This window comes from Candida pseudojiufengensis (assembly GCF_024610245.1).
Source record: "Candida pseudojiufengensis strain CBS 10847 chromosome Unknown scaffold1, whole genome shotgun sequence".
NCBI lineage: Eukaryota > Fungi > Ascomycota > Pichiomycetes > Serinales > Debaryomycetaceae > Lodderomyces > Lodderomyces pseudojiufengensis.
This window is the reverse complement of record NW_026261530.1, coordinates 353574-377437: the sequence shown is the minus strand read 5'-3', so window position 1 is coordinate 377437 and position 23864 is coordinate 353574. Positions and strand designations below refer to the sequence as shown.

Genomic DNA, 23864 nt, shown 5'->3' with positions numbered 1-23864 from the left:
GATCTTACTTCAACAACTCATCAATATTTCAGTTCAATGGCCAAATTACCACCAATAACTACAAGAATTTTACAAATCACTTGTGCAATAATATGGTGTTTAGTTGCAGCTGGTCCAGTATTCGGTTACGCCGCATTAAAACCTATATTAATATCACAAGGTGTATATGAAAACGAATGTACAGGTTCAAAGTCAATAAATACCAAATGTGTCGAACAAGATTTATCATTAAATATGTTATTTACGGTTGCATGCTCAGTCACTAATATAAGTGCATTACCTGTGGGGTCAATATTAGATGCTTATGGACCTAAAATTAGTGGAATCATAGGTGCTATAATCTTAACTTTAGGTTCTTTAAGTTTAAAATATGCATCAAATATGGAGTATCTTGATGGTTATTTAATTGGTTATACCTTGTTGGCATTAGGAGGGCCATTTACTTTTATAAGTACTTTCCAACTAGCGAATAGCTTCCCCAGAAATTCAGGATTAATATTAGCTTTATTAACTGGAGCTTTTGATTCATCATCTGCATTATTTTTATTTTACAGAATTTATTATTTCAGTGTCAACAAAATTTCCATAAGTTCATTTTTCACTGGTTATCTTATAGTCCCATTTTTTATCTTTTTATGTCAATTAACAATTATGCCAAGTAGCTCATATAAGACTGTTGGCACATTAGCAAAGATTGCAGAAACTGGAATTGATGAGACAGGTAAACCGTTAGGACTCAGTAACGAAAGTGGAGATGCTGAAGGTGGGGATGAACATTATCAACCAACTATTACTGAAACTACTGCTTTGTTGATGAGAAGGCCATCTACCAACAGAAGAGAATCTACTATTTCGAGAGCATCTTTCAGTTCAATGAAATCATCTTATGAGCAAGAGGCAGATACAAAATTGATCAACTCAAGTGGTGGTGTATTTGGTGTATTACACGGTTACACTATCTCGGAGCAATTGAAATCGCCTTGGTTTTTATTAATGGTCACATTTACAACAATACAAATGTTACGTATTAATTTTTTTGTTGCAACTATTAAATCACAAGAAGTTTATTTATACAAAAGTGAAGAATTAGCAACAACCATAAATCATTTTTTCGACTTAGCATTACCATTGGGTGGTATAATTTCAATCCCATTTATTGGTTTGATTTTAGACAATTTGACTACATTGACTGTGTTATACATTCTTACAGGATTATCATTATTTATTGGAATAATGGGATTAGTTTCATGGTTGCCTGGAACTTATGCAGGAATAATTGTTTTGGTTATGTATAGGCCATTTTATTATACTGCAGTCTCAGATTTTTGTGCAAAAGTATTTGGGTATGATAATTTTGGTACAATCTATGGTACGATAATAGCCTTTAGTGGTATATGTAATATTTTGCAACAAGCAATGGATAAGTTAACTCAAGAATATTTTAGTGGAAACCCTACCCCTGTTAATTCGCTATTAGTGGTTTTAACTGCAATATTTGGTTGTTCATTAATTGGGTTTGTTAAGTCTCAAGAAAAAGACATAAGGAGAAGAAATTTAGAAATGGAAGCCGAAGAGGCAACTTATAGATCATTACCAACTTAGATTTTTTTTTCATCTTCAATATATTATTTATTCATTTAGATTCTTGTATATGTCAGTTCCTCTTACGTTTTCTTGTCGGGCCGGAATCAGTATCTAACGCAGTCAAGGGAGGTAAACAAGACACTTCTTGTACAGATTTTGTTTTCTCCATCGTAACATTGATATTCCTATCTCTCCCAACCTGTTGATTATCAAAAGTCAAAATTTCTTCTACACTTTTCATTTCTTTCTGTTCGTGGAAGCTTTATTCTCTTTCTCTATTTGTCTCCTTGAACCTTTCAATATTTCTAGATGACCAACTCTTCCTGCTATCAATTTCTCAGTACTTTTCATTAATTGACCTTGGTGGATCTTAGTTAACTTGATATTCTCTTTGGCTACTTGCTTCTTGGGCTTTATGATTTTGGGTGCAGCTTTTTTAGGATTTTGCTGTTTCTTTGTAACTCTACCTCCACTTGATTTAGACTTTAGTTTTAAATTTCCTTGCGCCATTTGGTTGTCAAGGTATTATTAATGTACCTTTGAACGATGAGATAAGAATTGAATGCGATTTTGGAGATAAATGTTTTACTTTTGTGTAAGATCTTAAAAAACTACACTATATTTGAAGTCTGGACCTACTTGCACATTATGAATCAACCTTACAAAAACATGATATAGTTCTATTGAGATATGAAAACTTAATTCAGGTATAGACTATAGAGTGGATTTGAACAGGTTATTCATTTGTACTATACTATCAATTGCAAAAGTTATATCACCATTTTTGTGTATTTGTTACATTTTCCGAGTCACATCGCATAATTTTTTGAAAAATTAAGACATTGAATCATTAAGTGGTCTTGTTAACTTTCTGATCTTAATTTGGAGTTCACTCACCAAAGAACCAAAATGAGTTCAAACTATCTCATACTACCAGGTCCAAAGGCCTTATCCAAATTTAGAGTTGCAAACTTAATACTGGAAGTGGAAAATAAAACAGGAAATAAAGTTGAAGTAGCTACTCAATATACTCATTATGTTTCTTTAAAAAAGCCATTAAATGAAAAACAATTGGAATTGTTGAAAATCCTACTTACTTATGACGATCCCATAGACCCGAATGATCAGTTGAGTCAAGAATTAGAACAGTTATCTACTGGATCAAAACAAAGCTCTGAATTTATTCAAATCATACCAAGACCAGGTACAATTTCTCCATGGTCTTCAAAAGCTACAGACATTGCACGAATTTGTGGATTAGGTGATTTCATTGAAAGAATTGAAAGAGGATTGTCGTTATTAATAAAGGGAGCAAAAGTTGATGGAGAATCTTTAACATCAGTATATGATAGAATGACTCAAAAGATATACTATGAAGTTCCAAAATACGATGAATTATTTGCTCATCATGATCCAAAACCTTTAGTTACGGTTGATATAAATGATTTAAAAGTTGCAAACAAAGAATTAGGATTAGCGTTGGATAAAGGAGAAATTGACTATTTAACAAATGCTTTCAATAATGTTATTGGTCGTAATCCTACTGATGTTGAATTATTTATGTTTGCACAAGTTAATTCAGAACATTGTCGTCATAAAATATTTAATGCTGATTGGACTATTGATGATCAACCAAAGGAAATGTCTTTGTTTAAAATGATTAGAAATACACATGAAAAGAATCCGAACTTTACAATTTCGGCATATTCAGACAATGCGGCTGTATTTGAAGGACCACAAGGTTATTTATTCACACCCGATTTTAAAACAAAACAATGGAAGTCAATAAAGGAATCAGTACATACTTTAGTTAAAGTAGAAACACACAATCATCCAACTGCAGTGTCTCCGTTCGCAGGTGCTGCAACAGGTTCTGGAGGTGAGATTAGAGACGAAGGTGCAGTTGGAAGAGGTTCAAAATCAAAAGCTGGTTTATCTGGTTTTTCAGTTTCTGACTTGAATATTCCAACCTTAAAACAACCATGGGAAAGAGATGTTGGTAAACCAAATCATATTGCAAGCTCATTAGATATAATGATTGAAGCACCTATTGGTTCAGCCGCATTCAATAATGAATTTGGTAGACCAGCTATAAATGGTTATTTTAGAACTTTAACTACGGAAGTTGAAAATAGTAAAGGGGAAACTGAAATTAGAGGTTTCCATAAACCAATTATGTTAGCTGGTGGTATGGGTGCTATAAGACCAGATTTAGCTTTGAAAAACAAAAAAATTACTCCAGGAGCAAAATTAATTGTTTTAGGTGGACAGTCTATGTTAATTGGATTAGGTGGTGGTGCTGCTTCATCAATAAGTTCTGGTGAAGGATCAGCAGATTTGGATTTTGCTTCCGTTCAAAGGGGTAATCCAGAAATTCAAAGAAGAGCACAACAAGTAATTGATGCTTGTGTTTCATTAGGTGGTGAAGGAAATCCAATTCAATCAATTCATGACGTTGGAGCTGGAGGTTTGAGTAATGCATTACCTGAATTAGTCCATGATAATGACTTAGGTGCAAAATTTGAATTAAGATCTATACTATCATTAGAGCCAGGTATGTCACCTATGGAAATTTGGTGTAATGAATCACAAGAAAGATACGTTCTTGGTGTTGCACCAGAAGATTTAGAAATGTTTGCCGAAATATGTAATCGTGAAAGAGCTCCATTTGCAGTTGTCGGTGAAGCAACCGAAGAGCAAAGATTGATTTTAACTGATTCTTTATTAAAATCTACTCCAATAGATTTAGATATGTCTGTTTTATTTGGAAAACCTCCGAAAATGTCAAGAGTTGCTAAGACTGATGATTTGACATTAAACAAATTTGATACCCAAAATTTGGATTTGAATGAGTCAATTGATAGAGTGTTACAATTACCTTCGGTTGGATCTAAGTCATTCCTTATTACCATTGGTGATAGATTCATTACTGGATTGGTTGATCGTGATCAAATGGTCGGACCATGGCAAGTTCCAGTTGCTGATGTTGGTGTGACAAATACTTCATTAGGTGAAACTATATTAAAAGCTGGGGAAGCTATGGCAATGGGTGAGAAACCTACATTAGCTTTGATATCAGCTAGTGCATCAGCAAAGATGTCTGTAGCTGAATCGCTTTTAAATATTTTTGCTGCTGACATTTCATCTTTAGAACAAGTTAAATTATCAGCTAATTGGATGTCTGCTGCTTCTCACCCAGGTGAAGGATCAAAACTTTATGAGGCGGTTCAAGCTATTGGTATGGATTTATGTCCTGATTTGGGTATATCGATTCCAGTTGGTAAAGATTCGATGTCTATGAAGATGAAATGGGATGATAAAGAAGTCACTGCTCCTTTAGCCTTAACAATTACGTCATTTGCTCCAGTTGATGATACCTCAAAAACATGGACACCTCAATTACAACCAATTAAAGATACTGTTCTAGTGCTAGTTGATTTGGCTGCCAAAAATAAAAAATCACTTGGAGGTTCAGCTTTGGCTCAAGTGTACAAACAAGTAGGTGATTCAGCCCCAACTGTTCATTCAAATGCCGTTTTAAAATCATTCTTACAAACATTGGTTGTATTACATAAACAATTTCCGGTATATGCTTATCATGATAGATCAGAAGGTGGGCTTTTAACTACTGTTCTAGAAATGGCATTTGCAGGTAGATGTGGATTAGATATAGCTTTGAGTGGAGAAGAAGATAAATTCACAGAACTATTCAATGAAGAGTTAGGTGCTGTTTTTCAAATCAAATTACATGATTTAATTAAATTCAAAGAAATTTTTAACGAAAACAATATTGATAATGAATTTATCAAAGTCATAGGAAAACCAACTTTTGGTGATCAATCGATCAATATATCATATAATGGTGCACCAATATATGCAAATACAAGAGGTCACTTACAAACATTATGGTCCAATACTTCTTATCATATACAAAAAATGAGAGATAATCCAGTAACTTCACAACAAGAATATGAATCAATATTGGATGATAAAGATCCAGGTATAACTTATCAAATAACATACAAACCAAATGAATTTAAAACTTACAAAAATAAACCAAAAGTTGCTATATTACGTGAACAAGGTGTAAATTCTCAACAAGAAATGGCTTGGTGTTTCCAACAAGCTGGATTTGATGTATATGATGTGACGATGTCTGATATATTAGGAGGAAGAGTTACATTAGATGAATTTGTTGGATTAGCTGCATGTGGTGGGTTCTCTTATGGTGATGTATTAGGTGCTGGTGCTGGTTGGGCAAAATCTGTTTTATTTAATGAAAAAGCAAGAATTGAATTCCAAAAATTTTTCCAAGAAAGAGATGATACTTTTGCATTTGGTGCTTGTAATGGTTGTCAATTTTTCAGTAGAATTGCTGAGTTGATTCCAGGTACTGATCATTGGCCAACATTTGAACGTAATTTTTCAGAACAATATGAAGCTAGATTTGTAATGGTTGAAGTTGATGATAAACCTAATAATAATTCAATATTTTTACAAAGTATGAAAGGTTCAAAATTACCAATTGCTGTAGCACATGGAGAAGGTAGAGCTCAATTTAAAACAAAAGAAGATGAAAAAGAATTTGATTTGGATGTTATACATTTTGTTGATAATTATGGAAATCCAACTCAAACTTATCCATTCAATCCTAATGGTTCACCAAGAGGTATTGCTGGTATTACTTCTAAGAACGGTAGAGTTTTAGCAATGATGCCTCATCCTGAAAGAGTTTGTCGTAAAGAAAGTAATTCATGGTACCCATTAACAGAAAGTGAAGATTGGAAAGGATATGGTCCATGGATAGAGTTGTTTAAATCTGCAAGAGAATGGGTTGGTGATGTATAATAAATAAGTATTGTAATAATATGTTAAGGCTGCAACTTCGCGCGCAAAGAAAATAAATTTTTAGTGTTTCAGAATGTTATTTTGTGTACTCTAGGGCTATAAACCTTAAAAGTATCTTATGCTACCAAATTGTATAGTGAAAAATTATCAACTGTCTAACAAATAGAATTTCAGTTCCTTTACAAACAATCTCATAGTTTATCTCAAAACCAACAACATCAACAACAATCAATAACAATGGTTAACGCAATCTTATCCAAAAAGAAGAAATTAGTAGCTGACGGTGTCTTCTACGCTGAATTAAATGAATTTTTCACCAGAGAATTAGCCGAACAAGGTTATGCTGGTGTTGAAGTTAGAAAAACTCCATCAAAATTAGAAGTTATTGTTAAAGCTTCAAATACTCAAGGTGTTTTAGGTGAACAAGGTAGAAGAATTCATGAATTAACTTCATTAATTGTTAAAAGATTCAAATTATCACCAGAAGGTATTGCTATTTATGCTGAAAGAGTTGAAGAAAGAGGTTTATCAGCTGCTGTTCAAGCTGAAGCTTTAAAAGCCAAATTATTAAATGGTTTACCAATCAGAAGAGCTGCTTATGGTGTTTTAAGATTTGCTATGGGTGCAGGTGCTAAAGGTGTTGAAGTTGTTATTTCAGGTAAATTAAGAGCTGCAAGAGCTAAATCACAAAAATATGCTGATGGTTTTATGATTCATTCAGGTCAACCAACTAATGATTTTATTGATATTGCTATTAGACATGTATTAATGAGACAAGGTGTTTTAGGTGTTAAAGTTAAAATTATGAAAGATCCAGCTGCTAATAGATTTGGTCCAAGAGCTTTACCAGATGCTGTTAAAATTGCTGAAGCTAAAGATGAAGATGAAGTTATTCCAGCTCCTTATGTTAAAAATTATAAACAAAAACCAGAAGAAGTTGAAGTTGAACAAACTGAAGTTGAAGTTACTGCTTAAATTTAGTTTATTGTATTTTAGTTTTTAATAAATTTTAATCTGACCTCCCAATAATTTACGCAAGGTGAATGTGATGTAAAACAAAACTCAAGTTTAGTGAGCTCGACTACAACGCTTTAACATGTCAATAGAATGGATTTTATGATTCTCAAATATTTTGTATATTATGAGACGTCTTAATTCGGTATTGACACCACTTTCTTTGAGTTCAGAGCATTGATTTTAGAACTTAAAACTTCAAATGTGAAATTGGCCCCCTCTCTTTTTTGGAGTGAAACTAATCTGATTTTGGGTCTCTCTGGATCTTTTGCTACAAACTAGTTCTCTAACACGCCAACAACTGATTTAAATTTGGATTTTATTCTCTTTAATTGAGAAAAGAGTATGTAGCTCAACCGTACAAGAATCAACGATTTACTCTGAGTATCTTGAGAGAGCTGGATATTAGAATTCAATTAGGTAAAGGAAAATCGGTTACCCATATCTCCTTAATCCCGAAGTATAATCAAATTATCAGCGGATCTAACAAGATGTAACACAAAATCAAAATATACGAGTCCCTAACTGTTATTAAATGACATCACATTATTTTAATTACTAAGCTTCTCTCTCTTATATTTGCCCCAGATTTTAGAGTGACGGAGATATATCTCCATATATTTTTATCTAGTCCCACATTTTATTCCTTATCTTTTAAAGATGATCAAAATAACAAATATCTAACCATTAGTACTTAAAAAACCATAAAATATTTATATAAATATTAAATTGATTTTCTAGCTACTAAATCTTTCATTTACTTTTTACTCAATCACTTTTATTCTAAATTAGATATAACAAAATATTACAATGAATTTTTTAATTTTATCATCAGATGTAAATGAACCATTTATTATACCAAATGTATCACCAGTATCATCACCAAAATTAATTGCAAGTAAAGAAATTGATAATACTTCTTCAATAATTACAAAACCAATAATAAGTAATACAACTAGTCTAACACCTTTAGTTCATATTGAAGATGATGACGAAAATGAAGAAAATAATAATTTAATATCAATGAGAAAATTATCAGATTTTGAATTAAATTAGTAAACTAACTATTTTAGTTATTTTGGTTAAGGATTACATATTTATTAGATTTTAAATGAGGTTAATGTTATAGATTTGGCTGAACAATGGTGGGTTTTTAGTTCTCGAATTTCGTTTTTATACATCATATCAATTTTTATTTTACTTTTAGTTTACATTTACGTATAGGGGTTAAATATACAAACATTCGAATTGAATCACTTTTAAATTCGGTTGATTTTGGGAAATTTGTTCTTGAACTCCATTTGCTCTTTCAATTTTCCAACTTGTCGTTGTATCTGCTTTTATTCATGATTTAGTTTCGATCAATTTTGTAACAAAATTATCTCAATTTGTTACATTTGCTCAAGCAATAATTTCAATTTGACTAGAACAAATAAATTCTTGCTCAACAAAGTAGACATAAAGTCAAAAACCCATCTTACTTTCATAACAACATGTAATTGATGTGGCGAAACAGTGCTGAAAGAAAGTACCAATGTTTGTTAGGGGTCGAATAAAATACATCAAACTACAATTTTGTGCGATATTATCGTCAATTTGAATTTGCAATATCGGACTTTAAATACTTCGTCTACATAAATAATCTCATAAAGCTATATCAAGAACTAAATTTTAAATTACTCTAAACTAATTCTACTTTAGATATTTCATACTTATTGAGCATATTCATGTAAAAAATCTAAAACTTTTTTAGCAATAAGTTGATACATTTCATCATTTTCAATAAATAAACTATGTCTACCTTCTTCAATTTGATCAAATACTTTGTTTATATTTGAAGGTAATAAATTAAAAAATTCTTCACTACCAATAATATCATTTATATAATCAGAAGTACCATGAATAATTAATAAAGAAATCAGTGAATCCCATTTTTTAACAAATTCAGGATTTAATAAATCTTGACCTCTTTTAAACATATCATTAAATTGAATTAATGAACCAATTAATTTTTTATCATGTTGAATAATATAATTTTTCCATCTTTCATTTGATGTTATAAAATCAAAATTTAATTTTGAATCTAATTTAAAATTTGGTAAAAATTTAGATACATAAGGTAATGCAATTCTTGATACAATATTTGGTTGAGATTTTGGATGTAATTTAATTAATGGACCACATGCAACAATTGATTTTATAAATTGTTTATATTTTCCTCTTATACCATAATTTAATATAATTCCACCACCCATTGAATGACCCATTAATATAAATTTTTCTTCTGGATTTTTTAAATTATCATGATTTAATTTAATAAAAAAATCTAAATCATCAAATGTATAAAATTCATTAGTTTCACCAATTTTTTTACCAGGTGAAGTTTCTCCTGCTCCTCTTTGATCAAAAAAGAAAATTTCATAACCAACTTGTGATAATCCATCAAAATGTTCAGTATAAACATTAGCTTGTTCTGCAAATCCATGAACATATATTATTTTACCTAAATATTTAACATTTTCTGGTACTTTCCATGTAACTGTTTTAAATTTTGCTCCATTATATTCAACATAATCAACTATGGCTTTTCCTTTTGGAGTGAATGGAATTGCTATTTCAGTTGTAGTTGCAGACATAATCGAAGTAGTTGGTTTGATGATCTGGTGAGTATATTAAATTATATTAAAGTAATGATGGTTGATATTAGAAGTGACTTGGTAACAGATAATAAGTAAATAAGGGATTTTTAATTTTTTTCCTGTTTACTTCAATTTATATTTTATTGTGGAGTAATTCACGTTAAAAGCATATGATATCGAGATACAAGTAGAAATCACAACAACTATCACCATTGAAAAGCAAAATACAATCAAGAGTTATGCGATTAGCTTCAAAGGCTGTAAGAATCTATCAAATTTCAAAGAGTTGAGTTTATCAAAGTTCTATTATTCAGACTTTTTTCTTATTTGTAATTTAGCCGTCAGCCTTTCCATCGTCTAATGGTTAGCACTCCATTTGCAATCCCAAAGGATCATCCTCTTTTGCTTCGAGTAGATGACTGTACAAAGACAAAGCATTTGATTCTGGCTAGGAAAAAGACCGACCCACACTTAACCTAATCTCTTGAAATTGATTGAAAACACTGAAAAAGAATAGGAAACTTTTCGGTTATTTTTGCCAATTGTTCAAAACTTCCGTAATAACTACAAACAGAAGCGCTCTAATTTCTGTATTCCATTCGATGAATCATGAGACATATGAAATCGCCAATGGTGTATTACATGTTGACAATTAAGTTTCATAGTTTTCTAATCCATAATAATAGATCGCGTATTAATTGAATCTCAATTTACAAGAACGGAAAAAAATATAAAATTTCTATTGAAGATTACAATTCCATTAATTACACAACTTTCAAATTCATCTTCCATAAACACAATCATAATCACAACTTAACACTCGATATGTTCCTTCAATTACTATCGTACGCTGGAGCAATAGTTGGATTTTTATTTCTAGTGCTATCAATAGCATCAGGTCTATATTATATATCAGAATTAGTTGAAGAACATACAGAACCAACAAAAAGATTTTTAACAAAATTAATATATTCAATAATTATTATATATATATTATTAATGATATTTGATTCATTTCCAATAAAATTATCAATATTTGCTATTTTTACTTATTATATTTATTTACAAAATTTAAAAAAATTTCCATATGTTGAATTAACAAGTCCCATATTTTTAAGTAGTGTTATTTTAGTTATAATAAATCATTTTTTATGGTTTAATTATTTTCATAATCCAAAAATTCCATCATTAGAAGAAAGATTAAAAACTGATTATAAACCACCAAAAATTCCAAATTTTATTGAAATTTGTTCATTTTTTGGTTTATTAATTTGGTTTGTTCCATTTGCTTTATTTGTAAGTTTAAGTGCTCATGATAATTTATTACCTCATCATAATCAATTAAAATCATCAGATGATGGTAAAAAGAAAAATAATGGATTAGCTAAAGTTGTTGTTGGAAATATACGAGAGTATATATATGCTATTAGTAGAAAATTAGGTTATGAATTAGATCCTCATCATGGATCAATTGTGTATTGAACCACCAATCAATAAAACATTATTAATTGCATTTTATAATTTATTTTATAAATTACTTTTCTATTTCTATTCTACTAATCTAATTTTCTAAAAATTTTTTAACTGGTGCTCCAATTTCTTCTAAACTTAATAAAAATGTATCATGACCATAATTACTTATATCTGTACCTAATTCAAAATATTCAATTTCTCCTGTTTTATTATAAGGATTTTCTAATAATACATCAGCAATTTCTCTTTGTTGCCATACTGGAAATAAAATATCTGATTCAACTCCAATTACTAATACATCTTTATTAGCTAATCTTTCTTGCATTCCTATTTTTAAATCTTCTAATGATTCTTCAACTGATAATTTTGGTTTTGAATTAGATTTTTCTTGATATGGTTCAATAGGTACAACTTCATAATCATCAGAATCATTTAATAATTGACCTTTATATTTTAATTCACTTTTTTGTCTATCTTTTTCAGCTTTTAATCTTGTACTTTTACTTAAATCAAATAAATCCATTGCTTTTGATACATAAAGCCAAGAATTTGCATCATATTCTAAACAAAATTTTTCACCAGCATGATCTAAATAAGTTTCAACTAAAAAATCTGGACATAAAGCTGGTGGTTTACTTTCATCTGCTCTATATCTACCAAATCTATATTCCCATTCTGGTCCTGATCTATAAGTAACTGTTGCAATTTCTCTTGCTAATTTCATTCCAACATGTGGTGGAATTTGATTATAATAAAATCCTCTATTCCAATTTGGATCACTCATTAAAACTTGTCTTTGAGTATGTCTTAATGCTATTGAATATGGATGAGATCTAGCACAACCACTTATACTTATAATTTTTTCAACTTCTTGTGGAAATTCCCATCCATATGCTAAACTTTGCATTCCTCCCATTGATGCACCAACTGATGCCTTAATTTTTTTAACATCAAATTCATCTCTAATTAATTCTCTTTGAGCTCTTACCATATCATTTACTGATAATATAGGAAATCTAGTTGCATATCTTTCATCATTTGCAGGATCAATTGATGATGGACCTGTAGAACCATAACATCCACCTAAAACATTTGTACAAACAACAAAATATTTATCAGTATCTATAAATTTCCCTGATCCAATGAAATTTTCCCACCATCCTGGTTTTGTATTATTTGGTTGTGATTTTGCATGACTTGAAGCAGATAATCCAGTATGAATTAATATTAAATTATCCCTTTTTGAATTTAATTTCCCCCATGTTTCATATGCAATTTCATATTCAGGTAAATATCCACCATAATCTAAAAAAATAGGTTTTTTAGATTTATAAGTTTGGAAACCAGTACGAACAAATCCATAACTTGGTTCAGGTCCAGATTGTAGACTTGAAGAATTTGTTGATGTGGTTGTTGTTGACTCTTGAGTTTTACCTTGTGATAATTGTTTATTTTTTAATTCTAATTTATCTAAACATGGGAAAGTTAATTGAGGATTTGAACCCTTTGGATCTGCTCTAGTTGATAAATGCCGTATTTTAATTGATGCAAAAAATTGTTTTGATAAAAATTTATTAAAATTTACATGATGTAGTAATAATTTGGATTTATACATTTTACTTGAATAATGCTCGTGGTTTAGTTTACGTTTGAGGTGAATATTTGAACGGTACAAAGCGTTGGTTGATTAATTTAATTCATTAGAAGGGGTTTTTAAAATGATTGACAAATATTATAAATTGATTAAAGTTTAAAAAGCAAGTTTCAATAAAACGTGACTTGCCTTATTGGGTAGTTGTTGCGGCTGTTTTGAGAAGCGCAATTTGAGTGTCATTTTTTATTTTTCGGAGTTTCAAGATTCTAAAACATGACATTGACTTGGAATTTATCGTATTTGACATAATAAATTAAGTTATTTATAGAATCATAGCTCTTAAAGTTATATTATTTTTATATTAACACCAACACCTAAATCATAACAAATGCTATGACAACTCCATTATTGAACAGGGTCAAACAAATTGGCTACAAAAACCCTAAACAATTGTGGAATTTAGTTTGTTTGTTATATCCAATTACATATGTTATATTAGTACCAGTATCTTTATATTCAACAAAATATAGTAAACAAATTTCTGAAATTTGGTTTGTTAAATTTTTAGAGAATTATATTGTTAGAAATTATATGATACTATGGTTTTCGATTTTATATTTTATTAATTTATTACAATTTCATAATTTACAAATATCAATATCATTAAAAGATCAATCAACTATTAAAAATTTTAAAATTTATGTAATAAATGTAATATGGTTGATAATTTTATTAGAATGGTTTTTTGGATCTCCAATATTTGAAAGAATAAGTATAGCATTAGGAGCATTTTGTTCAAAAACTGAATTTTATACTGAATATAAATGTTTGAAGGAAAATGGGAAATGGATAAATTTATTTGATTCTTCAAGTCATTATACTATGTTAATTTCAAATAGTTTATTAATTTGGAATTTAATTATACCTTTTATATCTACAAAATTATTAAAATATAAATCAAATGATCTTGAAGAAGCTGCCGGTTTTCAACAAGAAATTAATGATAATGATGATTCATATAATATAAAAAAATATATTGTATATTTATCAATTTTGTTTATTGTATTGTGGTACATCCTGTTTGTTATAACATCATTATTCTTTCATACAATTCTTGAAAAACTAGTTGGTTTAGTGTGTGGAATGACTATACCATTATTAATACAATTTATATAAGTCAAATTATAGATTATAGATTAAATAGAAAAAGTACTTTCAATCTAACATAAAAAAGTAGTAATTGTAAATGTCTATTCTATTAATTATAATTTAAGTAGTAGTTTTATGTCCTTCATGATGTATGAGTTATATACGCTAGTCTATTTGTCATTTAATAAATGTTACATAATATGAACTCGCATAATTAACGCAAATTTTATAACTTTAATTTTTGCAACTTAAATATTTAAAAAACTAAGATATGGAGGGCATTAATATCTCAAATCAAATAAAGGGAAGGCAATAAGCCATTTCATTATTCAAAGTTTCTGTAATTATTACTTTTCGCTTCATAATGTCAATTTCGACACCTTCATCATCAATTTCAACATCATCTTCATCTAAAATGAATTTATTATATTTGAAATTAACAAATGTTCATTGTAATGAATGTGAATTATCCATCAAAAGAATCATATCACATTTTTATAAATTAAATCAAATTGAAAATGATCAAATTGTTGAATCAAATTTAAGAGAATTAGTAACAAATAAAGAAATTTTTTATTATATTAATAAAGATGAAGTTAAATTATTTGGTAATGAATCTATTAATTTTAAAATTGATTTAAAAAAAATCATTAAAAGATTAGAAAATAATGGATTCAAAGTTATAAAATGGGATATTATGGAAAGAGGAGAAATTAAATTATCTTCTGAATTTGATATAAAAGATTTAGAAGCTGATAATCATGGAATTAGTAAAATTCATGATGGATTTTTTGATTTTTGGGGAATTTATCAAAAATTTATTAATAAAAAATCAACAAAGAATCATTTAAAATATTGTAAAGTTTGTCAAAATCAAAAAAGTTCTAATAATAGAAATGAAATAGAATCATCATCAGATCAATCTTCAATTGAAACAAAAGTTGAAATATCACAACAAGAATTTAGAGCTTCATTTTTAATAACTGGAATGACTTGTTCAGCTTGTGTTCATTCAGTTGATGATGCATTAAAATCATTATTTTCAGATTCAAAAAATAAATCAAATGATGAATCAAATTATTCAATTAATTTAATTCAACAATCAATTGTTGCAATTATACCAAATAAACAATTAATCAATCAAATTATAGATAAAGTTAATGATTTGGGTTTTGAATGTAAATTAATTGAAGTTTTACCAGTTCAAAGGTCGATCAATACTAAAATCACTGCATTAATAGGTGGAATGACTTGTGCAGCATGTGCAAATTCAATTGAATCAGCTGTAAAAAATTTACCATTTATATTAGAAAGTGGAATCAACAGTGTTACAAAAAATGCTCAATTTGTATTAGAAGATGATAATCAACATGAAAATATTTCAAAATTAAAAGAAACTGTTGAAGATTGTGGATTTGAATTTGAAATTTTAAAAATTGAAAAAATAAATTTTACAAGTGGTAAATTAAAACCAAGAACTATAAATTTAAAAATTGATGGAATGTTTTGTAATCATTGTCCTGAAATTATAACAAATTATTTATCTAATTTTGGTGATGCTATTATTATAAATGATCCAATTACTTTAAAACATCCATTTGTTAAATTTACTTATATTCCTAATCGTGATATTACAATTAGAAAAATTTTATTTGATTTAAATCATTTAAGAGATGATATAAATGATCAATATAAAATTACTGAAGAACCTGGATCTTTTACTTGTGAATTAGTTAAATCTGTTTCAATTGATGAACATATTAGAAAATTAGCTAAACGTGAATTAATGAATTTAACATTAAGATTAATATTAGCTACTGTTTTTGCAATTCCAACATTTATATTTGGTATAGTTGCAATGTCTTTACTATCGAAAACCCATCCTTTTAGAATTTGGGTAGAAGAACCCATATGGATAGGTAATACATCAAGAGATTCTTGGATTTTATTTATTTTAGCTACTCCAGTTTATTTTTTTGCAGCAGATACATTTCATAGAAAAGCTATAAAGGAAATTAAATCATTATGGTTTCATAAAAATTCATTTAAACAAAGATTATTTAAATTTGGATCAATGAATTTATTAATGAGTTTAGGTACTACTGTTGCTTATTTTGCAAGTATTGCTTTATTAATATTAAGTTCAAAACAACCCAAAAAAACTCATATGGGATTTCATACAACTTATTTTGATTCAGTTGTATTTTTAACATTTTTTTTATTAATTGGTAAATTATTACAAAGTTATTCAAAAACTAAAACAGCAGATGCTATTTCTCAATTAGGTGATTTGAAACAAAATGTTGCAACATTAATTGAACAAAATAATGAATCAGGTAGATTTGAAAATGATCAGGTAGTTGATTTAGAAATGCTTGAAGTTGGTGATTATATTAAAATCTCAACTGGTGAATCACCACCAGTTGATTGTGTTATAGTTGAAGGTAATTCCAATTTTGATGAAAGTGCATTAACTGGTGAATCAACTCCTGTTAAACATATAGAAGGTCATCAAATATTTTCAGGAACTGTTAATATTGGTAATAATTCAATAATTGCAAAAGTAACAAGTTTAGAAAGTGATTCATTATTAAGTCAAATTGTAAATACTGTAAGAGATGGTCAATTAAGAAAAGCTCCAATGGAAAGAACTGCTGATTTAATTACTGGTTATTTTGTTCCTATAATTATTTTTTTAGCAATTATTACTTGGATTATTTGGTTATCTTTAGGATTTTCAGGTTCATTACCTGATTCTTATCTTGATATAGATATTGGTGGTTGGACAGTTTGGTCATTAGAATTTGCTATAGCAGTATTTGTTATTGCATGTCCTTGTGGTATTGGTTTAGCTGCTCCTACTGCATTATTTGTTGGATCTGGATTAGCTGCAAAATATGGTATATTAGCTAAAGGTGGAGGTGTTGCATTTCAAGATGGGGCAAATATAAATATTGTTTGTTTTGATAAAACTGGTACTTTAACAAAAGGTGAAATGTCAGTTACTAATTATTCATTTGTTATTAAAGATCCAATCATAAAACAATTTTCATTACAAATTAGTAGAGATTTAGAAGTTGCTTCTAGTCATCCATTAGCCAAAGCTATTAAACTGTTTGTTGATGAATTGAGTGTTCAATCTAAAATTGAATTATTCGGTAACAAAATCCCACAAGTTGAAACAATTCCTGGACGTGGATTAAGTGGTAAAATAATTTATGAAACAGATGATAATACAAATTGGTCAGAATTAGATCCAATTGAAGCTATATTAGGTAATGAGAAACTAATGATTGAAAAAAATGTAACAATATCAGAACATGATCAAAATCTTTTAACAAAATGGAAATCTGAATGTAAATCAGTAATGTTAGTAGCATTAAAATGTCCAACATATTTTAAAGATTCAAACTATCATTTGATTTTCATGATGGCAGCAAGAGATCAAATTAGACCAGAAACTAAAAAAATTTTAAATTTTTTAAAATCTAAAAAATTTGAAACTTGGATGATAACAGGTGATAATAAATTAACTGCTAATGCAATAGCCGCAGAGATTGGTATTGAAAATGTTGTAAGTGAAGTATTACCAGATGAAAAAGAATCACAAATTAAAAGAATTAGACGATTAAAATTAACTAATAATAAAAAATGTGTTATTGCAATGGTTGGTGATGGAATTAATGATGCACCCGCATTAGCATCAGCTGATGTTGGTATTGCATTAAGTTCAGGTGCAGATTTAGCAGTAACATCAAGTGATTTTATATTATTAAATAAATTACATCCATTACTAAGTTTAATAACATTAATTGATTTATCAAGAAAAGTATTTCGTCGTATAAAATTTAATTTTGGTTGGAGTTTAATTTATAATATGATTGGTTTACCAATAGCTGCTGGTGTTATTTATCCTTATAATAATTCAAGATTAGATCCTGTTTGGGCAAGTGCTGCTATGGCTTTATCTTCAATTAGTGTTGTTTTAAGTTCTTTAGCTTTAAGATTATATAAACCAAAGATTAATGTTAAAGATTTTAAATTAGAGGATGATGAGTTGATAGTTCCAGTGGAAGAGTGAATTGGTATTCTTAGTTTTTAGGTTGGATAAGGTTGTACATTGCTTAACCTATATAAATGTTTTTTGTTTTGTAGTTCCTATTGCTTGAAAATGTTTTTATCAAATTGAACTATCATTACCGTTACATTATCCATAGTTGAATTATCAATAGCTAATTGACATAATTTTTTAGAAGTTTCACTAGTATTTAAACCTTTTGCAAAACATTGACTAACAAATTTACAAGCTTTTGCATCACTTAATACATCCCAAACTCCATCACATGCAATAATTAAAAATTCATCATCTTCATCTATTTTAGTTGATGTTGTAAAAGGTTTACCTAATACTAAATCTTTCATATAAGTATCACCTAAAGATCTAGTTACTGCTAATACTCCATTTACTCTATTTTTTAATATAAGACCTCCAGATTTTTCTATTCTATTTATTTCATTTGAATCTGAAGCTTTATGATCATATGATAATCTATATGGTTTACCTTTTCTACAAAGTATTATTCTTGAATCTCCAACATTTGAAGTATATAACATTCTTTTATGATTTTTTGTGGGTATAAAATCATATTTTTTATTTGAACTTTCTTGTAATGATTTTAAATTTGTTGAATCAATTAAACAATCATCTTCATTTTCACTTTCCCATCTTAATACTGCAACTGCAGCTGTACATCCTGATGTACCCGTACCATTTTTTTCTATTATATCATCAGCTTTTAAAAAACTTTTATATAAATGTTCCTTCATGTCGTATTTACCATTCAATGGTATACTTGAAGTTGATGATGTTGCACTTTCTGCTGATTGTAAAGAATTATTTGACATAGTTGAGTCAATACTTTCTCCATTTGAAGTCATTGATGATTCTGATTCCTTAGGTGAAGGAATATCCGTATTATTAATATCGTCAATTGGTGGTGAGTTTTCTTTACTACTCGTAGTAGTAGTAGATTGATCTTGCATCTTTAAATCTATTTCTTGTTCCAATAATGTATGTAAATTATTTCCACACCATCTTGCACAATCTTTTCCTGCATGACCATCAAATATTGCAAAATAACCCCAATCTACTCTTTCTGCAAAATTAGCAATATATGTATGTACATCTTCCATTTTGGATCTATATGTTGAGTTTTTATTTTCTGCTACTCCTACTTTAAAAGATAATCCTGCAAATGGATCAAAATTTGAAGATTGAGATAAATTCGATGCTGATGTCGTGGTTGAAATGGAATTTTCTTGTGATGTTTGTGAAGATGATGAAGAAGAAGAGGACAGGTTTGAATTCTTCAAGTTATGATTCTTGGGTGGAATATTGTATGAAATATTTGGTTGATCCATGGATGGACTATTCATATTTTCTGGGGCAATGTATCTACTTTCTTGTCGTTTAAATTTCGTGTCATCTATTGTTGATTGCTTATCATCCTTATTAAGTAAGTCCTGAGGTGAGGGACTCAATATTTCATTTTTATTTATTATATCCAGCATGATAATACACTGTTCCTAAAATTAGTAGATAGTGATCGTTATGAATTATTAGTCAATGTTTTTCTTCTGTAAAATAATATGATATTTATGTAGGTATTTATATAGAATAATGTGAATGATGCTTTTAACTCCGAATGTCTCAGATTTTATAAAATTTGTTTCAAATTCAATTCAACTAGATAAAGAGTATAAATTGTATGATAACCTAGCTGTTTGATAAATATTTTGGTATAAGTTCTCGATGTCGCAAAATTAAAGTTTTTGTTACACATATAAGTACAATGTCAAAAACTCGTATTTTAAGTCTTACGGAGTTCCTTTTAATTAAAATTTAATATAAGTCTAGAGCTTTAAATAATTAGCAATCCTGATATTATTCAACACTTTAGTGAATGAGTGTGAAAGCGTGTGACTACTACATACACATATGCCAAAAACCTAATATTGCATGAAGTAAAGATGATTGAAATGTTGAGTTAAACTTAATGCGAACCTAAATTCGGTAAATACGATTGAGAGAATGGATTTACGCATTTCAAGTTTTAGGCAGGCCTTAATTGAAGATTCATCAGTTCCTTCGGTGCTTTAATTTGTTTATGGTATTTCACAATTTTAGTCGTTTAAGTATTTTGTTTGATTGAAAATTATTCTTTGATGATGAGTTAGTTTTTAACAATAATTTATAACCGATATTTAATAACGGGTTAAGTTCTGAGTACAGCTTATTCACTTCGTCTTTTTTATTATATATTTCAAATGCATTATTTTTAATATGTGTGAGAATCTGGGGCTTTGCATAAGTAGTAAGTAGAAGATTAATTATTTCATAATCTTATAGTGTCAAGATTTTTCGGTCTTCAATGATGCCCCCATCCAATCAATTCTTTAACAACGTAGAATTGCCGTTAAATCTCTCTTTTCGAAGCTTTAATTTATAAAAATGATGCATTGCACTATGAATAACTGTTCATAATTACATTGATAATTAAATTTAAAGTGTGATGACGTTTGTCAATCAAAATAAGTAAAATCTTTAGATTATATGGGTATATAGGAATTTAAGTTTTTTATGCGTAAGAAGCGAAACCCGATTTATTTTATAAAAGATCCAGCCGCTTAAAAAAAATTAATTTTGAAACAAATTAATTAAAATTCATATATCCGGAACACAATCTTTTATAAAGCAATAAATGGGTATGGCTTAGTGGTTTATATTGTGTTTTTTACGATTCTTTATTAATTACTTTACACGGAACAGTTTTATAAGCTTCCTCATCCGACTATTTGAAATTACATTAACATCAAACATCAGTATTAAATTCATTTTTGTTTTATTGATTAAAATTAGAATCACATTATTATTATGTAATTATATTTGTACTACTACCAACAAGTCCGTAAATGTTTGTTTCTTTAAATTTAACAATAGTAATCAAATACTTTTATAAGTTGTTATACATAAATCTTCACTTTAGGTTGCGGACCTGAAGTCCATTTAATAAAATCTAATGAAGTACAGAAATATTAAGGCAAGTATTGTATTTACCTCTGCCTTTGCATTCCAATACTAACGCCTTCAAGGGTTTAGTAAAGTTCGCCTTCAAAACTACATATTACTACAATTATATTTATGCATCATAAAAAGAAAGATACTGTTGGAGTTCCTGTTACTTGTTACTGGTGTACCTTTTTTAAATGCAATGTTAGTTGTGAACAATATGATGATTTTTTTTTTATTATCATATCCCTTGTTACTTTTGCTAATTAAATTAATTCAAATATCTAACCTTTAAACATTAAATTTCAAATTTAGTATAAATCTTTAACTATATCTACATTTGATAATAAAAATCAGAATGAATTTGAAAAGAATTATTAATCAAATATTATAACTTTTACTTTAATCTATAGATCTTAACATTGTTATGGTAAATTGTAATAATGTTGGATATAATTCAGATACCGACTTGATTTTAAATATAAGTAATAAATTTACATTCAATAGTGAATCATCCAAAAAGCCTGATTTTGATGATACTAAAAATTCAAATCATAATAGTTCAATATATAAATTACCAAGTAATATACTATTACAAATTTGTTCACATCTACAACAAAATGATTTATTAAATTTAAGTTTATCAAGTAAAATTTGGTCATTCCCAGCTACAAATTCATTATATTCAAAAATAATAGTTCATGAAGATACAAGTGTTGTACAAACCATCAAAAAGGCAATTAATAAAGATCAAGACAATTATGGTTCATTAATATCAATAGCAGATTTTCAAAGATTATTATATTCAATTAATAATAATCCAAGTTTAGGAAGATTGATCAAAAATTTAATATTCAATGTAAGTGAAGAAACAATGAATTTATTAATTTTCACAACCAATTTATCAGTGGGTCCAGATCTTATATCATCAAATAACAATATTCCAAAAATTGATTCAACAGAATCAATGTCACCGGCAGCAACGGAAACGACTGTACCAATTTCACCTGCCTCTCAACATTCTTCCACATCATTATCATCATTACTTTCGTCCCATGGGTATGGAAACAACGATCATTCAATTAAACTTAATAGTTTAATTGCCCCTCATGTTCCAATAAGGTATTTTTTCCAAAATTCAAGTCAATTTCAAATTTCAAATGTCACAATGTTAAGTATATCAATAAGAGATTTATCACTAACAGATCCATTACTTTTAAATTTTCCTCATTTACAAAAATTAAAAATGAATTATGTTGATGATGAACAAGATGCAGTGAGTCTAAATATGTTTGGAATGGCTTTAGACCTTAATAATTCATTATCAAATTTAAGAGAGTTAGAATTTGTTGAACAAACAAGTAATGATAGACTATCTATGTTGAATGTTTTAAATAATTTATCAAGTTCAAATTGTATAAATTTACCAACTTGGGTATATTTTTTCCAATCCTTAAGTTCAGAGAGTTCAAGTAAATTGTTATTATTAGACTCATTAGCTATAGAAGGATATATTGGTAATAAATCTATAGAATGTATTGAACTTTTATCAAAGGCAATAGATTTATCATATTTAGCCAATTTACAATTAAAGATAATAGAAACAACTCATATAAATTCAATTCATAATGATTTTACAAACACATCAAATCAATTTTTAAATTTAATTACTTCAAAAACAACATCATTGGTAAGTTTAGCAATAAATCCAACTTTTGATTGTTTAAATTGTCAAACAAAATCAATTATACAAACTATTCAATTGAATTTAAAAAATCAATTAAAAAATTTATCAATAAAATTTGAATCACCAACTTTAGAAATTTCACAAATTATTAATGATACAATTTGTAAAAATCAACAAAATTTAGAAAGATTATTAGTGAATGATAAATCAACAAATTTATCTGATAGATCATTATTATTTAAATGTATAGATTCAAATCAATCATTATTAAATTTATATGATTATGGGTTAATTTATGAAAATTTAATTATAAATACTTTATTTGATGATGTTTGGTTACAAGATTTTTTAAAATTAGATGAAAATTTTATTATAAATGATCAAATGATATCTTTCATTTCAAAATCAAATCAAAGAGGTTTAAATGAATATCTTTGGTATTATTTACATTTTGCATTTAGTCCAGTTGTTTCAAGTAATTTTAAATTGGCTGGAAATCTACCAAATTTAAAAAATTTAAATGTTTTAGGATTACATTTAATAATTAATAATTCATCATCATCCACTAATAAAAAACAATATAAAAATTTAATTTATAATGATTTAAATTATCAAAGAGTATTAAAAGAAATTTTTTATGTTACTAATGGAAATTATATTTCTTCAGGTTTGACTTTTAAAAAATAAATTAGGATTTTTAAAAAAGATTATTCTGGTTATTGGGGGTTATATAAAATATTTTCAATTCATTTTGTCATTTATATTTTTGTATTACTATACATTTAATATGTCAGGGGTTATAGGTTT

The 23864-nt window shown here is 28.0% G+C and overlaps 12 protein-coding genes across 12 annotated transcripts; 8 read left to right on the top strand and 4 right to left on the bottom strand. All coding sequences in view use genetic code 12, as the record gives it.

The window, feature by feature from the left end:
• Positions 1-36: 36 nt before the first annotated feature.
• On the top strand, positions 37-1602 carry KGF55_003284 (uncharacterized protein; the record flags this gene model as incomplete). Its single annotated transcript, XM_051758060.1, has 1 exon — positions 37-1602. The coding sequence occupies one exon, from the start codon at positions 37-39 to the stop codon at positions 1600-1602; it is 1566 nt and encodes a 521-aa protein (XP_051613656.1).
• Positions 1603-1821: 219 nt separating this feature from the next.
• On the bottom strand, positions 1822-2094 carry KGF55_003283 (uncharacterized protein; the record flags this gene model as incomplete). The annotated part of the gene is made up of 1 exon (XM_051758059.1): positions 1822-2094. One exon carries the CDS (start codon positions 2092-2094, stop codon positions 1822-1824), a length of 273 nt encoding a protein of 90 aa, XP_051613655.1.
• A 399-nt stretch (positions 2095-2493) lies between these two features.
• Positions 2494-6432, top strand: ADE6 (phosphoribosylformylglycinamidine synthase; the record flags this gene model as incomplete). Its single annotated transcript, XM_051758058.1, has 1 exon — positions 2494-6432. The coding sequence occupies one exon, from the start codon at positions 2494-2496 to the stop codon at positions 6430-6432; it is 3939 nt and encodes a 1312-aa protein (XP_051613654.1).
• Positions 6433-6669: 237 nt separating this feature from the next.
• On the top strand, positions 6670-7407 carry RPS3 (40S ribosomal protein uS3; the record flags this gene model as incomplete). The annotated part of the gene is made up of 1 exon (XM_051758057.1): positions 6670-7407. The coding sequence occupies one exon, from the start codon at positions 6670-6672 to the stop codon at positions 7405-7407; it is 738 nt and encodes a 245-aa protein (XP_051613653.1).
• An 849-nt stretch (positions 7408-8256) lies between these two features.
• KGF55_003280 (uncharacterized protein) lies at positions 8257-8502 on the top strand (the record flags this gene model as incomplete). The annotated part of the gene is made up of 1 exon (XM_051758056.1): positions 8257-8502. One exon carries the CDS (start codon positions 8257-8259, stop codon positions 8500-8502), a length of 246 nt encoding a protein of 81 aa, XP_051613652.1.
• A 656-nt stretch (positions 8503-9158) lies between these two features.
• On the bottom strand, positions 9159-10082 carry KGF55_003279 (acylglycerol lipase; the record flags this gene model as incomplete). The annotated part of the gene is made up of 1 exon (XM_051758055.1): positions 9159-10082. The coding sequence occupies one exon, from the start codon at positions 10080-10082 to the stop codon at positions 9159-9161; it is 924 nt and encodes a 307-aa protein (XP_051613651.1).
• Positions 10083-10910: 828 nt separating this feature from the next.
• KGF55_003278 (uncharacterized protein) lies at positions 10911-11567 on the top strand (the record flags this gene model as incomplete). The annotated part of the gene is made up of 1 exon (XM_051758054.1): positions 10911-11567. The coding sequence occupies one exon, from the start codon at positions 10911-10913 to the stop codon at positions 11565-11567; it is 657 nt and encodes a 218-aa protein (XP_051613650.1).
• A 79-nt stretch (positions 11568-11646) lies between these two features.
• KGF55_003277 (uncharacterized protein) lies at positions 11647-13173 on the bottom strand (the record flags this gene model as incomplete). The annotated part of the gene is made up of 1 exon (XM_051758053.1): positions 11647-13173. One exon carries the CDS (start codon positions 13171-13173, stop codon positions 11647-11649), a length of 1527 nt encoding a protein of 508 aa, XP_051613649.1.
• A 372-nt stretch (positions 13174-13545) lies between these two features.
• On the top strand, positions 13546-14328 carry KGF55_003276 (uncharacterized protein; the record flags this gene model as incomplete). The annotated part of the gene is made up of 1 exon (XM_051758051.1): positions 13546-14328. The coding sequence occupies one exon, from the start codon at positions 13546-13548 to the stop codon at positions 14326-14328; it is 783 nt and encodes a 260-aa protein (XP_051613648.1).
• Positions 14329-14665: 337 nt separating this feature from the next.
• Positions 14666-18382, top strand: CRP1 (Crp1p; the record flags this gene model as incomplete). Its single annotated transcript, XM_051758050.1, has 1 exon — positions 14666-18382. One exon carries the CDS (start codon positions 14666-14668, stop codon positions 18380-18382), a length of 3717 nt encoding a protein of 1238 aa, XP_051613647.1.
• A 77-nt stretch (positions 18383-18459) lies between these two features.
• PTC1 (type 2C protein phosphatase) lies at positions 18460-19872 on the bottom strand (the record flags this gene model as incomplete). Its single annotated transcript, XM_051758049.1, has 1 exon — positions 18460-19872. The coding sequence occupies one exon, from the start codon at positions 19870-19872 to the stop codon at positions 18460-18462; it is 1413 nt and encodes a 470-aa protein (XP_051613646.1).
• Positions 19873-21797: 1925 nt separating this feature from the next.
• On the top strand, positions 21798-23744 carry FGR43 (Fgr43p; the record flags this gene model as incomplete). Its single annotated transcript, XM_051758048.1, has 1 exon — positions 21798-23744. One exon carries the CDS (start codon positions 21798-21800, stop codon positions 23742-23744), a length of 1947 nt encoding a protein of 648 aa, XP_051613645.1.
• Positions 23745-23864: the final 120 nt, after the last annotated feature.